Below are 15,009 nucleotides of genomic sequence, written 5' to 3' on the forward strand. Positions count from 1 at the left end.
GATCCCTGATTACCAATACCAGAACAAACGTTACTCAACATCATTAAGGCATGTGAAACAAGTCAACCAAAGATTCGATTAATCACACTGGGAAACGTATCAATCTGTAACGTATCTGCTGTGCAAAAAAAAGCAAACCTATTCTGATGATCCATTTTTATTGCCAAATCTATATAAAACAAAACACATTCAGTCATGTAGAAAATGTGTGAATGTTAAATGATTGTTAAATGAATATTTCTGATGGGCTTGTAATGGTAAATGATACATGGCTGGAAAGAGTAGTAACGTATCTATTTCGATTTAAATAATAATTTCGCCTATTAGACAGTATCGTTGCTTTTGCAACTGCATTGTAAAAAAATTATTACTAGTATTGCATGTTGAAATATAATAACTTATGGATTTTTAAACATAATATTAAAGCATGTATGTGATTTCAGTAATGAAACCAATCAAGTCATGTTAGAATGTTTCCACTAAAATGTAATACTTGATATTTTAAAAGCGGTAGAGGTTTAAGTGTAATTTTAGAGCTGCTTCTTTAACAAACGTTTTAAGAAGCTTATCATGTGACAGATGGTATATGTTCTAATAAAGCTGTAGATATATTTTATCTCTTATTTGACTATTCGTTTATAGCATAAGAGCTCCAGGAAACTGAAATATGTCGGTAGTTTTAGATTAGAGGATGACTAAGTGAAATATAAACAATTTTTTGTGGCTGAGGGTTGGTTATTGTGGCGACGGGTAAGGGTTTGGATAGGTTGGATGTTCTTATATTTGGCAAGACGGTGAGATGAGGGAGTGATGCAGAACTAGATCAAAGAAGGAATTTGTCAAGATATCAAAAGCAATATAACCGACAATAATATCTATTTATATCTAGTTAGTTTGTTCATTTGTTTGGGATCTAGCGCCGTTTTTCAACAGTATTTCAGTTATGTAATGGCAGGCAGTTCACCTAACCAGTGTTACTGGATTCTGTACCACTACAAATCTGTTCTTTCCAAATAACTGTCAACTTCCCCACATCAATCAGAAGTGGATGACGAATGACTTCAGACAAAATGTATTTTATCAATTCGTCACGAAGAACATACGACACGCCCGAGGATCGAACTCACGACCCTGAAATCCTTAGATGGCGCTCTCCCTTTAGCATTTTCTTGTCAGTAGCCAGACTGTAATAGCATATGAATTTCATCTAAGTTGTTAATAGGGACCCTTGTGAGTGTCTGACAGTGTTATTGTGGAGTAAAGACAAGACTTACGAAGAAAATATTGCAAAAGCACTTTATGGAATAGATATATATAAAGAAATTCATTGACTATCTATTTGCACTCAGGGTGTATTCTAAGATTTAAGTAGCAACCTTTCAGTTGCAGATGAAGCATCTGAACAACGCTTTAAAAGAATACATGAGTTGAGTAGAAGTGTGCAACATTTAAAGTCTGTTACTGATAAGGTGCAAATGTAGGTAAAACGTATTATCAAATAAGGCACAGGAAGGACTTTAGTTAGACCCTCGGTACATTGGTTTATTTATATAAAATGTTAAAATGCTGCATGATCCGGCTCCAGCTTGAAATGATATATGAATGATGCAGGTGTACTTTATACAGTTCGGGTGAAAATAATTTAGATGCGTACCTGGCAAATTACAAACGACGCTAAAACCTGATTTAGATAAATGGATTACTGAGGATTTACACCATTGCAAAGAAAACAACTTGATACAGAAGTATACTTTGTAACAACACAAACAGCAAATTTTAGGAACGTTATTTCTACTACAAATATATGAACCAGGCTACTACAACAGTGCGGACTAAGTGTGAACGAGGCGCGATAATTGTAATTTCAGGTTATTCCATTCAATTTTGATAAAAACATAAATTTCAAAAAAAAATGTTTGGAGGTCAGTCGATACAAATACTCGTCAGATGTCAAAACTTAGTTATACTGCACATATCTGTACATTATTTACTACGCACCCTGTGCATTAAGTACCATTCAGTTTTTCCCATTAGATCTCATTATTGACAACCTTTGCTCCATGTTTGTTATCTGGTTATTAATGATGTGCTCAAAGTCGCTAAGCTGACGAAGAAGTAGTGCAAACTTTGGAACCAAGTGTCTGCAAACATGACATGTCCACCAGATACAAGTAGTAAATTCTTTCCCGTTACTACATAACATATCGTGCACATCTCTTGAAAGACCAGAACAGTTTAAACAAAATACTTGATCACACAATCTACACCGCAAACTAGTCTGTCCCTGCAAAACTACAAGTTCACATTTAATACACACTCTATCATCTCCTCCACAACTTGAAACTGACGACATAGAACCCGTCACTGTGGCACTTGACCCAATACATTCTTCAGGTAAGTGCGGCTGTTCGTTTGGCTTTAATGGTATGTGTATCTTACCGTTTTGCATAGTGATTGTATTTATATGTCTGCTTGAACTGGTGAGGTCTTTGGTAGATCTGTCATTTACACTTTCTACAGTATGGATTTTACATTTATTGTTACTTCCTCCAGGCGTCTTCTTTTGTTCAGCTATATTAGCAATTGTATCAAAGTTGTCATAAGTTTGACACTGACGTTTGATTCCTTCCATCATGTCACCTTTTTCAGCAGCCATATCAGTAGTATTTCTTTCTTTGCATACTTTTATATGAATTTGATCTGCCCTTTTGATTCCATCTGCCAGCACCATCAATTCAGCTGTATTTGCTGATGATACTATTACATTATTTTCAATATTTTGTTCATCAACTCGCACAGTACATTCTCCTTCGATAGTTCCACGTACAGCTGGTATATCATCAACAGCTTGTGCATTAGCGGCTTCATGTGGTATGCTTCCATTCTGTACAAGCTCAGTGTCTTTATTTTTCTCTGGGAAGTATGGACGTGCTGTATAGAGAGGTTCCTCTTCTTCTTCTTCTTCACAATCTACATCGTCTGCTCTGTTCATATATATCGTTACTCCATCGTCATCCGTTTTAGTTGATTTTTCTTCAAATATTTCTTTACGTGTGCTGCTTGACACTTCATGTTCAGTGCTAGATGTATGTGTATAATTTAGTTCGAGATCTGTTATAATTGTTTTACCATCCGGGGATTTATAAACGTCTTCACGTGCACCGGCATCTCTGAACTCCTTTTTCGTATGTTTTTGTCTATGTGATAACATAGTGAATCTTTCTGTGGATACTTTTCTGCATACATCACATTGAAAACATCCTGTTATGTCTCCTTTTTTTCTCAGGTATGAACCATGGTCGTACGCCCTTCTCTTTATATGTCGTACAAGGTAATCTCTGCGTGTAAAAGTCGTCGAGCACACTTCACATCTGAATACCTTTCTATTTGTATTAAGATCAATTTGATCTGGCTTAAGAATATCAATATAAACACTATAATCTCGTAATATCGCCTCATTCAGTTCTATTTTCTTCTTTCTAAGGTATTCCATTTTATTTGTAAAATCCATTTGTTCGATATTGTCTTTCCCACTGAAATTACTGTTAACCCCATCAGCTTCAGCATGTAGAGAGCCTAAGAAATGGTTTTCCTTTATATGCACAGTGAGACTGTGGCGCGTGGTAAATTCCGCACTACAGGTATCACAAATATAATGCTCAAATTCGTTATCAGCACATCCTAAAGCCGTCACAGCACAATTGGGTTCCATCCGCATGACAGCCATTTCTTGACCTTCGTTTACAGTTCGTCCTGAAAGTGCTTTGCCACTATTCTGTTTTATCTGTCTTACAGCCATTTGTTTCATTTTGTTTACCTTATTGTCTTCTTTCCAGTGAACTTTCATCACATGCTTTCGAAGCAGGTACTCTTTGGAAAAAGAATTGTTGCACTGGGAACACGTATGCGCACATTTATCTGCTCCGGCTGGCGATTTACGTACAGTGCATTCCAGTGTTTTGATGTCTTGTGAAGGACGCTTGGAAGTTTTGTGATGTAGTTTAATGTGTCTATAGCGATTACTTTTATCAGTAAAACTCAATTCGCAATAAGGACATGTGAACGGCCCGTTTCGTATGTGACTTGTTCTTAAATGGTTCGTTTGTTCTTCCTTTGTATAAAAACATTGTTTGCAAATGTTGCACTTGTAACACTTTTTATGTGACTGTGCATGTTTCTGAAAGAGAATGCAAATACACAAATGATTTTTGAAGGTTATATGTCATGTCCATAATTCTTAATGCTTCGTGAAAGCTTGACTGTCAAATAATTACTTACTGCAATGTAAAATGTAGGTCAAAATTCAGAACGGACAATGTGTAAACAAACGTCCAAGTCGAATCATTTGTGAGGATTTTTATTCAACTGAAATATATATATATATATTGTCCAACTGAAATATAAATATGATTATTCATTTTAAATTTATGTATTTCAGCTGAGCAATAAAACCTCCTGTCTTAAATCACAAATTATTATATACATTTTATATAACGGTAGTTGTAATTATTTTACAGTCAAGTTTCTCGAATAGTGACCTATATCTAGAATACCTTGACATACTAATAACTGATTGTCAGTAGCTATTACATAAGGAAAAATTCATGATTCGTGCATTTCATAAAATCAAATTAGATATAGAGAAGAATATTGCATGAGAGTCTTTTCATATTGAACTCATTGAATTTATTGAACGAGCTGAAAAAAAAATGCGAGGCTCAGTCGAGCATTTTATCAATCTTATTCAACGAATTTGATAAATTCAAATGTGAAAAGTCACAAATGTAACATTGTTTTTATCACATGTTAGCCTTTCCAGCCGAAGTATAAAAAACTTCTTTCTTAAACTATTATAAATAAGTCAATGTGACGAACGTGTCTGATACTTTTAACGGAACCGACGCCAAAGCTTTATTACACTGAAGTTAATGTATTATAAAATTTATGCAATGGCTTTATATCACTCCCGCGACATCAAACGTGTGATATAAGGAATTATACAATTGCAAAGTCAATGCGATTCCTTTTGTTTCTTTTGAGACTGGAATGGTACATCGTGAGCGCATTTATTTGTCCCGTATTACACACTTTTATCCACTTAAAAACCATCGCCACTTAATGATCTACTTTTTCCTCACACATGAACTTAGTGCAAATTATTTTGATAATACTGTAATACTGGTATAATACAGGTATTCTACAAGATGACAGGTTGACAATTTAGGCCCTCTCTGAATAAAAGTGTTTTCTCAACTTCATCTGCAAACTTATTCAGTCATTGTCGTTTCAGTATAATTTTATAAACATTGAATCATAATAATCTTACACTGTAGAAACAAATTGTGGTCTAAACTCACCTTAATACATTAAGTACTTGCATACTACTATATTTAGCTAACAGTATATTTAGACATTAAACACATTGTCTTGCCCTTATATATGTCACTGTCAATTTGTAACTAGATACTTGTTGTTTCCCATTTTCTTCATGCAAAGCATGTATAATTACCATCAAAGAAGTACAAAGTAATACAGTCAATTTCTGGCGTGTCTTTAAGTGCATACGACACGTCATTGCCGTTTGATAAGTTGTTTATAATAAGCATTTCCTACCTATCCATATGCCAGTGTTGACGCCGGACATAGCTAAATGTAATCTACATGCTTCACATTTGGCATTTTGATTGCCGGTTAGAAGACATTTGCGAATAAAGACGAAATGGACTGTGTACACCTAGGACGATCGATATTTCAGTTGGACATTCTCAACATAATTTAAGTATATGTTATGCGATAGGAAAAATATGCCTATAATCGTTATAAGGTCTGCCTTTTTATGCTACCATTTTTCGATTGGATATAGATTTGGCTTTGTATTTCGTTCGTCTTCTATGCGCCAGTGAAAATTTGTGAAACACATATCCCCAAAAGTTTTTGACTTACCACCATTACACTTTTTTTTCAAAATTAGAGGTTACGCATTTAGACAAAGTGGTGAAGTTGGGCTTAGTAATTGCCTTGTGTCTGTCTTCCGTCGTCGTCGTCCGACGTAAACTATTAAGAAATAATATATCTCATCCAGTGATTTATCGTTGAATAAATCATTGTTTGGAGTTCAGATGCGAAGGAATTATATCACGAGGGCGCAGCCCGAGTGATATAATAATACGCATCTGAACGACAAACAATGATTTATTCAAGAGCAAATCACAAAATGAGATATATTATTTCGATTCTAACACGTTACCAAGGATTTTTAAGTACATCCTTGACGACATTCATTAAATATTTGCCCGTTTTCAATCGGTTTCTTTTCCAGCGCGCCGTTACGCCATTTGACGCCATGACGTAATAATTGTGATGTCAGAACAGTGATTTGTTGTATAATAATTCACTGATTTCTGCCTTCTTCCTTTAATATGAAAATGAATCGGATCGTGTTAGAATTTCGCTTTTTACACTCCGAGATCACAATTCTAGCCCAGATGTATTGCGACTTTGCCAGAATGCTTGTCTTAACAAATGTCGGACGAGTTTGAAAATGGGTCAAAATTAGGCTACTAGGTCTCTAGATGGTAAACAATGTTTTTCTATCATTTGACCTAGTTTCCAATGCCAGATAACTCAATATTTAAACCAGATTTTAGACTTTTTGAATACAAATATTCTGACTAAATTTCATATAGATCAAGAAGAAAATATTGTCTCTATAGTGTTAAGAATGTTTTCTATGATGTAAAATACTAGTGACCTACTTACCGACACAAAATATTCGTGTTTTAAACTTGGACCAGTTTATATAAAAACAAACTTTCTGACCATTTTGTAGATGTAGATCAGGTAGAAAATAGACATTAAATGTGAAACTTATCTTTTTTTAAAAATTTGACACAGTGACTTATTTTTATATTCCAGATAAGCCTACTTCAAATTTGCTTTAAAATTTAAAAAGGGAAATGTTTCATGTAGAAAATATGGCATTAAGAGTGTATAGGATGGTTTTCTATAATTTAACTTGCTTGCCCAAATACCCAATTTCAAACTTTACCTTAGTTAAGACAAACATTCATACAGATTTTACTCTCTAGCGCGTTAACAGGGCTTTTCTATTATTTGACTTAATGAGTTAGCTTTTTGACCAAGTTTCAATGTTAACCTATATTAAACATTCTTGCCCAGTTTCTTTAGATCCAGTGGAAAATGTTGCCTCTATAGTGTTAAAAACGTTTTGTTTTCTATGATATAACCTCGTTTAAAGTCAAACATTCTAACTACGTTTGAGTCATGACGACCCGAATTCAAAATCTACCATGATTTTCTTTACACAGACATTCTGACTAAGTTTCATTAGACTGGGCTGAAAATGTAACCCTTAGAGTGCTAACAGTGACATTGTGAGCGACGGACGGAATAACTTACCTTAAGCACTTTGTACTCAGCTGTGCCAGAAACACGGATACGCAAAACTCCTAAAGTCGAATAAAATTCTCATACAATTTCAGGACAGTCGTTTAATACTTTTAAAAGTATGTGTAATACAATCTTTTTCTGACGGACAGACGGAAAGACAATCAGACAAAGTCAAATATATATATAACCCCACCACACAGTGTGTGGCATAATATGCCATGTTTTTCCAACCGCACATAATGAAATCAAATTATACTGCGATGACCCACTTGAAAAATATCGTCCCAGGCGTTCAAACTCCACTTCGTCTTGATTCGCAAATTTCTATTTACACGAATTCGCTTAATTGCTCAGGTCAGTACGGATTGCTCTGTCTTGTTCAATTGTGTTACTATTTATAACACGATTGATAATAACAAAATATTAGAACATAAATTACTCTCAAGAAAGTTACAAAGAACGAAATTGACATTCATCATCAAGTCAATAGCACTCACTTACCTTCAATGATTTCATAGTGCAAAATTTGCACTTGCAGACACTGCATTCGTATAAGTGTTTCTCGTTTTGTTTACAGCTATGTGGAGTTTTGAAAGACAGGTCACATATCGTACACGTGAACCTTTTTGGATGAGCGAAGGCCATATGCTTTCTAAGTCCAATCGATGTCTTAAAAGACTTGTAACACTTGGGACACGGCTTTGGTTGGCATGTGTAAACAGTCGTATTATTAACATTGCTCTGAGACAACTGTGACTGTGAACTATCCCACCGGCCAAACATATCCGAATCACTTTCAATGCTTCCTGTTTCAACATCAATGTAAGAAGCGTCCCTCCTAAAAGTGACGTCATTGACTTTGGATTGATGTTGTTTTGACGCGACCGGTTTCGTCATGGCATTAACTACACCCTGGATATTTCTTCCCGATTTCTCGACAGGCTGACTTGGTTTATTCCTGCCATTAACAGTACCTGTTTCTGTTCTAGAATGTGCAACATTAGTGCTCTCGGTAGATATTGAGGCTTCTCTGAGTTCTGGATATTTGAAATTGTTGACTCTTGTGGCTGCACTTTTTGACATGGTAGATGTGCGCATGTTTTGGAGATGAAGTATATTGTTAATGGCAGCATTGGCGGTGCTTGTAAGACTCTTTGTCGAGGATTTTGGAATTTCGTGAAGCCTCATGTGGCTTTTGAGTATATTCATATTCATAAACGTCCTGAAAAGACAAGGTATTTTTGCATTTTTTATGATTCGTCAATTTTCGGAAGGCCGGTGCGCCATGCTTAATGCAAATGCTAAAGATCTTTACTTTAATGTTAAATACAATGGTACTAAATGAGAACTTTTGCGTTAGTTACCAGCTGATGATTAATCCTGCCAAATGATTAGTGCTGTCAAATCCCTAAGGATCATATTCTACTGGTCTGATATGAAAATTAGCAAATTCATGTGAACATTAGAAGGACAGTCTATTTTCTTTTTAATTATTTAACCATTTTGAAAATGTTACAAAAAGGAATTTAAATAGATTTTAGTTTACCAATTATTTTCATATATGTGGCTGGATAACACCTACGTAGGCATTTCGTGAAGATGCAACTTTTATGTGTTATATGTAAAGCATATGATATAAATAGTTCATTGATGCCGATAATCACAATCCTAAGGTCAAATTAAGGTCAAGAAATTAGGGTAAAGGTCATTAAGTGCAGCAACTTTTCACTTATATGGTATCATATTTTCGCAATTTGATAAAATAAGTGATCAAAAACGGTATTTAATTGAAACCAATGTATTTAACTATGAAATAAAATCACTATTTGCAAATTAGCTCATTTGCATATTAATTAATATTAATGAAAGCGGCAGAATCGTACAAAATCAAGAGATAAAAATTGGCATGTATGTACAGCTGTACAATATTTATTGTTTTATATATAATTTTCATGATTTGGAAAACAGAAAGGTAACAAAATTTAATGATATGTGGGATACTTATCTATTGATAAACGCAACTGTTTATATCGCCATTATATGTGTTTTATGTCTAGATACTGCATGAAGTTGGTGGGGTGAGTTGACTTCTGACCAACAGTTATCTTTAGCACAATTATCTATTTTTTTTTTTCAAAAAGCAAGGTATTTCTTTTGTATTAGGTACATTTCTGTCGGCTATTTCAAAATGTGAAGCTAAGTCACACAGCCAGAATGGCTGCCATTTTTTCAAATGACGACCAAGATGACCACCAAATGTAAGTGTGTTCCAAAATATGCATATATATATGAGCGTTTACATATGTATTAATGTAATTTATTGCAGTATTAAGATTAATTTGATAAATACAATTGATAATAAGACCATACGCCATGTAGGCAACCTCAAATAACCAATATGGCGCTCCTTTTTCAAAATGGCTGCCAAAAGTCAATATGTTATGGTTTCTTTGCATACATTATAGAGTTTACATAGTTGTTTTAAATCGTTTAGTAATGTATTGTGATTGAAAAAACATTATTATTTTAAATCAGGTTGACACCATCTCAGACAACCAATAAGTCACTTTTCACAATGGCCGTCAAGAAGTCAGTATGTTCCATTTTTCTAATATAATGGAGAATTTAGAAAACGTTTTATGTAAGGTTTTGCAGTATTTTGATGGATAATTAAACAATATTCTATTTAAAACATATTATGGGTTTACAGACAGGATAGCCTTAATTGGTATAAATAGAATACTTGGTACAACGATTGGACACCCAGTGTATCTAGAGGTATAGAGAAGGCAACTATGATTATCTTCAGTATATCGGCAGGCAAACTTGGATTTTCATATAGGCCACTATGGTTATTCTTAGGATACAGACAGGCAAACTGTGTATCAGTGATATATAGTCAGGCCATTTTTATATCATTTGTTTACAGACACGCCATCCAGGCTAAATATTGACGCCACATCGGTATCCAGGGAAAACAGACATGCCACTCTGGGTATCCTATGTATAGCCCTTTTTGCTATACATACAGACATCTAGGGAAAACCTGGCTACACATATAGGCAACAATAGTTAGCCTGGATATAGAGACAAATACAATGGGTATCCTAGTTATATAGGAAAATTATCCTGGGTATACATACATTTCACTATGGGTATCTTAATTATACAATCATTCAGTCTGCGTGTTTTGTGCATACATGTATAGCCATCCTGGCTATATATACATAATGGTACCTTGACTATACATACAGGTCACTATGGGTATCCTGAGTATACAGAAAGGCCTATCTGGGTATTCTGTGCATACAGACAGGTCATATTGGCTACACATGTATACATACTGGCAAATACTGGAGTACTGGATATACAGACAGGAATTATGGGTATTCTGGACATACAGAAGGGCAAGTCGAGTTTTCTTGCAACTCTAGATATTCAGGGTATACAGACATGTCATCCTGGCTGTACAGTTGTATATACAGGCTACTAAGGGTATCTATGATTTACACACACACCATTTTGGGTATCTTGAATATATAGACATGCCATCATGGCTATACATTCAGGTCACTTTTAATGGCATTGATATACACACAGGTTACCTATGTATCCAAGGTATGCAACTCTGTGTAGCCTGGATATACAAACATGTTATCGTGGCTATATATATTGGCCATTGTGGATATCCAGGTTTTACATATAAGCCTTTCTGGTATACAGGCTGAGACCATCGTTGCTATACATTAGGCTAGTATATGCGTTGAGAATGCTTGGTATATGGATAGGTCACCTGGGTGTATCCTAGGTAGGCCAACTTGAGTATCAGTGGTATACATACAGGTCATCCTGACCGTTTACTTAATGTCACCACTATGAATATTCTGGGTATAAATACATGCCACCGGTGTACCCTAGTTATAGAGGCAGGTCTGTCTGGGTATCCGCAGTATACTGACAGGTCTTTTTGGCTATAAATACAGGCCACCATTGGATCCTGGGTACCGCTATTTGTAAACTTGCTATACATAAAGACCACTCAGGATATACTGGGTATATAGGTCTTCCTGGTTATATATACAGAAAAAATATGGGTATCCCAAGTGTACAAACAGGCCTCTCGTGGTATCCATTGTATACATACTGGCTATCAGGGCTATATATGTATGCCAATACGGATATCCTTGGTATACAGAAAGACCACCAATGTATCCAAGGTATACAGGTCTCTCTGGGTATCATGGATATACATAGAGGTAAGGTTAACGATACATACAGATACACTGAGTGTTCGTGGCATACAAAGAGGCAACTACCGGTGCCTTAGCCTGACCACATGTGCATCCTGTGTATACAGACAAACTGTCATAGCTATATATATATAATTAGGTTTCATAACTTTGCATCGATAGCGTAAAATGATCGATCTAAGTTTGCATACATACAAAGGATACCACGGGTGACATGTATGACTGTATTCCTATATTTTTCAAAGGAAAATATCATATACTAATGTGGATTGCAAGATGAAATGTGGCAGTTCAATGTGCAAATGCTACCGATCCAACCAGGTTTGCATGTTTGAATGTGTATGCGAGGCTGTTTATATACCAACTTAGAAATGTACATGGCAATGGGGACACTAAAGTTGTGACGTTTTTAAAACAATATCCTCAGGTGTTGTGTATAAACAAAAGGCTATGAGCAAGACTGAACTGTGCACGACGTTGTTTGAACACGTGTTAGATACTAATTATATTCTCAATGCATTGAATATTTACAAGCATTTCTTGGACACTTATAAAATTGATCAGTCTGACTAAAGTACATCTCCTATTACGTTACGCACAGGATCTGAGAACGACCTATTCATAGCCTCGTTCTGACGACCCTTTCGCTAGCCAATCAGAGCTTAACTTACAACATTTTGCAAATCTACCTTAAGCCTTGACTTTTGATATTTACAATTCTTATGTCGTAAAGTGTCAGATAGCCGAATAGCTCAGTCGGTAGGCCACTTGCTCTGTAAGCGAGGGGTCCCGGGTTCGAGCACTGAAATAACTTCACATTTTTCTTACTCTTTGACATTCGAAGAAGTCGTCTGATTGGTTCAAATAAAAATAGATTTGTGAAAATAAAAATAGCAATACTGGAAATCCAAAATATACAGAAGACGTATGTGAATTGGTCGTTCTCAGATCTTCGTCTAGATTGAAAATTGATAAGATTCTTATCGACCAGATATATGTTTACTAAATGAACGTTTTAAATGCATATTTGATACATTTAAATTAACATTCATGAGTATGTAAATGAGATGAAAAACACTTAATTAATGTTTAAGAAGAACACTATTCCAAGGTCAAAATATCTTAGTATCTTAAAACATGGTTTATATGCGAGATGTGTAAATATTGTCAGTTTTTTTTCTTTAATATTTGTGATTTGAAAGATTAATATAGTACCCCATCCACTTCTGACAGTATTTACTCTTGTAAACAATAAATGCTGCTACAAACAGATATATAATTATCATATATAAGGTAATGTTTCAAATGTAATATTGCCATTTTTTTGTCTATTTATAAACACAAATAGTGAATATTTGATCTTTGTATTATTTGAAAATATCATTTTTAACGATTTATGTGCCCATTTTAAGTTTTCATGAATATTCATAAGTATTTAATTGAATATTTTATTGATTTAGTGCTTGTTAATAAATGTACAAAGCCCTAGCTTCTTTTTAATACCATTGTTTATATTGTACACAGATGAATGACAAATATACAAGGTATTTTATGTGACACACATGAAAATATATGCACCAAATGACCTTTGAACTCGTTCATTTCACCATAAAGGGCCTCTCAAGAGTGACTACCGGGCAAGTATTTCTTGTGGCACCTAGCAAATAACGTCTAACTGGTAGTCGTCCATCTTCAGAGAATGCCTAGACGCAAGTCACAATTTTGAAAACTCTAGGCTCACTATTTACCACTATGAACCAAAGCGCCAACGATCATTTGAAATATGTATTATTCCGCATGTCTGTGATATTCAGGTAAATGTTTAGCATTGCTGTTGTGCACTTAGAATAATTCTATTTGCATTATGCTAAAATATGGTATTCAAAATTTGACTAAGAGCGAGGAAGATAGTGTTTCTTATAAAATACGTGCTATGTAGTGATATAAGTTAAAGAGTTTTGTATTTGTAGTTAAGCTTAAAACTTATGAGACAATAAAAAAAAGAAGGTGATGTATAATCAATTTTTGCAAAAGCGTTAATATTCTAAGACAAATACCTGTGACAAATTTGACAACCAACACGCGCTCGTGGTTCTAGGTCATTGCTATTTATGGTCGTTTTATGATGTTGATTCAACACAGGGATCGACATGTTAGTATCTCGAATGTTGCTGTCAGATTCTCGATCTCGATCAGTATTTTCTGAATAGTATCCAGGTTTCAACTTGTGTTTCTCAGCCGAATGTTCGGACACCAAATGTTGACAGTAACAAGTAAATTGCTTATATCTGCGTCCACAATGCTCACACTCGAAGTTTCCTTGTCGATTGCTGCTTTTGTTGTCGGGTTGTTGGACATGCTTTCCTTGATCAGCACGTTTACCACCCGCCACCTTCTGTTTCCCTACACGGTGTTCAACCACCATATGCACGCTATAAGTGCTTTCGTACCTAAATTGACGTCCACAAATTTTACATTTGTAGGGGTTTTCGCCAGTATGAATACGTTCATGACGGGCCACATTAGCAGGGTTTGCAAATGTCTTTTTACAGACACTACATGAATAAATCGGTTTGATACGGTATGCAAGTGACATAATTACACTAAGTTATCCTCAAAAAAAAAAATAATAATAATGGTTCTAAATATAAAGATCCAACATTCTCTATGCTGTCTGATCACTATTGGTTATTTAACGTTTATAATTATAAATCCTCTCATATTTAATATCTGTAATAACAAAATTTAATTTTAAGGAGTGTATACTTCCTTTTTCTGTTAATATCTCACAGAACTATAAATCCTTTTATGTAAACAAAAGGAATGATCCTGTATGAACAGTTATCTGTTTAAACTTGATATGGAAAACCAGTTTACATGTATACTGTATACTCCGCTTATAAAATGACCTATCGATTATTCATGTGTGTAGATAAAACACCGCTTTACGTGATCTTTAAATATGTTTGTCAAATATGTCGCTAAGATTTGGAGTTATGTTGGTTGGGTTTAACGCTACACCGACTGAATTATGACACATGGTGCCCATTCGAGCATTATTTCATGCAAGAGCGAGCACCTGGTTAGATTGCAATACCGAGGATTTTATGTACTGTAAGAAAGGAGCGTAGACAAGATTATACGTAGATTCTAAAAATAGCTCTGCTTGGGAAATTCTAATTCTATTCTTGACTTCAAACTCTATTTTTGCCTTTGGAGGAAATGTTTATAATGTTATCATCACGAATTGTTCGACTTCCGAGAACATTCGACTAATGTCATGAGATAACCTTGAACATCAAATTGTGAAATCTGAAGAATATCATTATAGGCATTGGAACGCAAAATA

The 15,009-nt window shown here is 34.9% G+C and overlaps 1 protein-coding gene across 1 annotated transcript; it reads right to left on the bottom strand.

The window, feature by feature from the left end:
- Positions 1–141: 141 nt before the first annotated feature.
- Positions 142–14,801, bottom strand: LOC123523078 (zinc finger protein 62 homolog). Its single transcript, XM_053549344.1, has 3 exons — positions 13,718–14,801; positions 7,912–8,632; positions 142–4,177 (listed from the first exon to the last, which is right to left on the bottom strand). Exons 1-3 carry the CDS (start codon positions 14,254–14,256, stop codon positions 2,018–2,020), a joined length of 3,420 nt encoding a protein of 1,139 aa, XP_053405319.1. The 5' UTR covers positions 14,257–14,801; the 3' UTR covers positions 142–2,017.
- Between the last annotated feature and the right edge of the window lie 208 nt (positions 14,802–15,009).

The sequence above is a fragment of the Mercenaria mercenaria genome, chromosome 8 (assembly GCF_021730395.1).
Source record: "Mercenaria mercenaria strain notata chromosome 8, MADL_Memer_1, whole genome shotgun sequence".
Taxonomy (NCBI): Eukaryota; Metazoa; Mollusca; class Bivalvia; order Venerida; family Veneridae; genus Mercenaria; species Mercenaria mercenaria.

What these genes read in the sequence shown, in the direction of transcription:
- LOC123523078 (XM_053549344.1), bottom strand. Translation starts at nt 14,256, where the DNA reads ATGTCACTTGCATACCGTATCAAACCGATTTATTCATGTAGTGTCTGT. An exon ending in GGTTGTCAAATTTGTCACAG is followed by an intron (nt 8,633 to 13,717) that starts GTATTTGTCTTA and finishes TTGTCTTTTCAG; the next exon opens with GACGTTTATGAATATGAATA. An exon ending in GCACTATGAAATCATTGAAG is followed by an intron (nt 4,178 to 7,911) that starts GTAAGTGAGTGC and finishes ATTCTCTTTCAG; the next exon opens with AAACATGCACAGTCACATAA.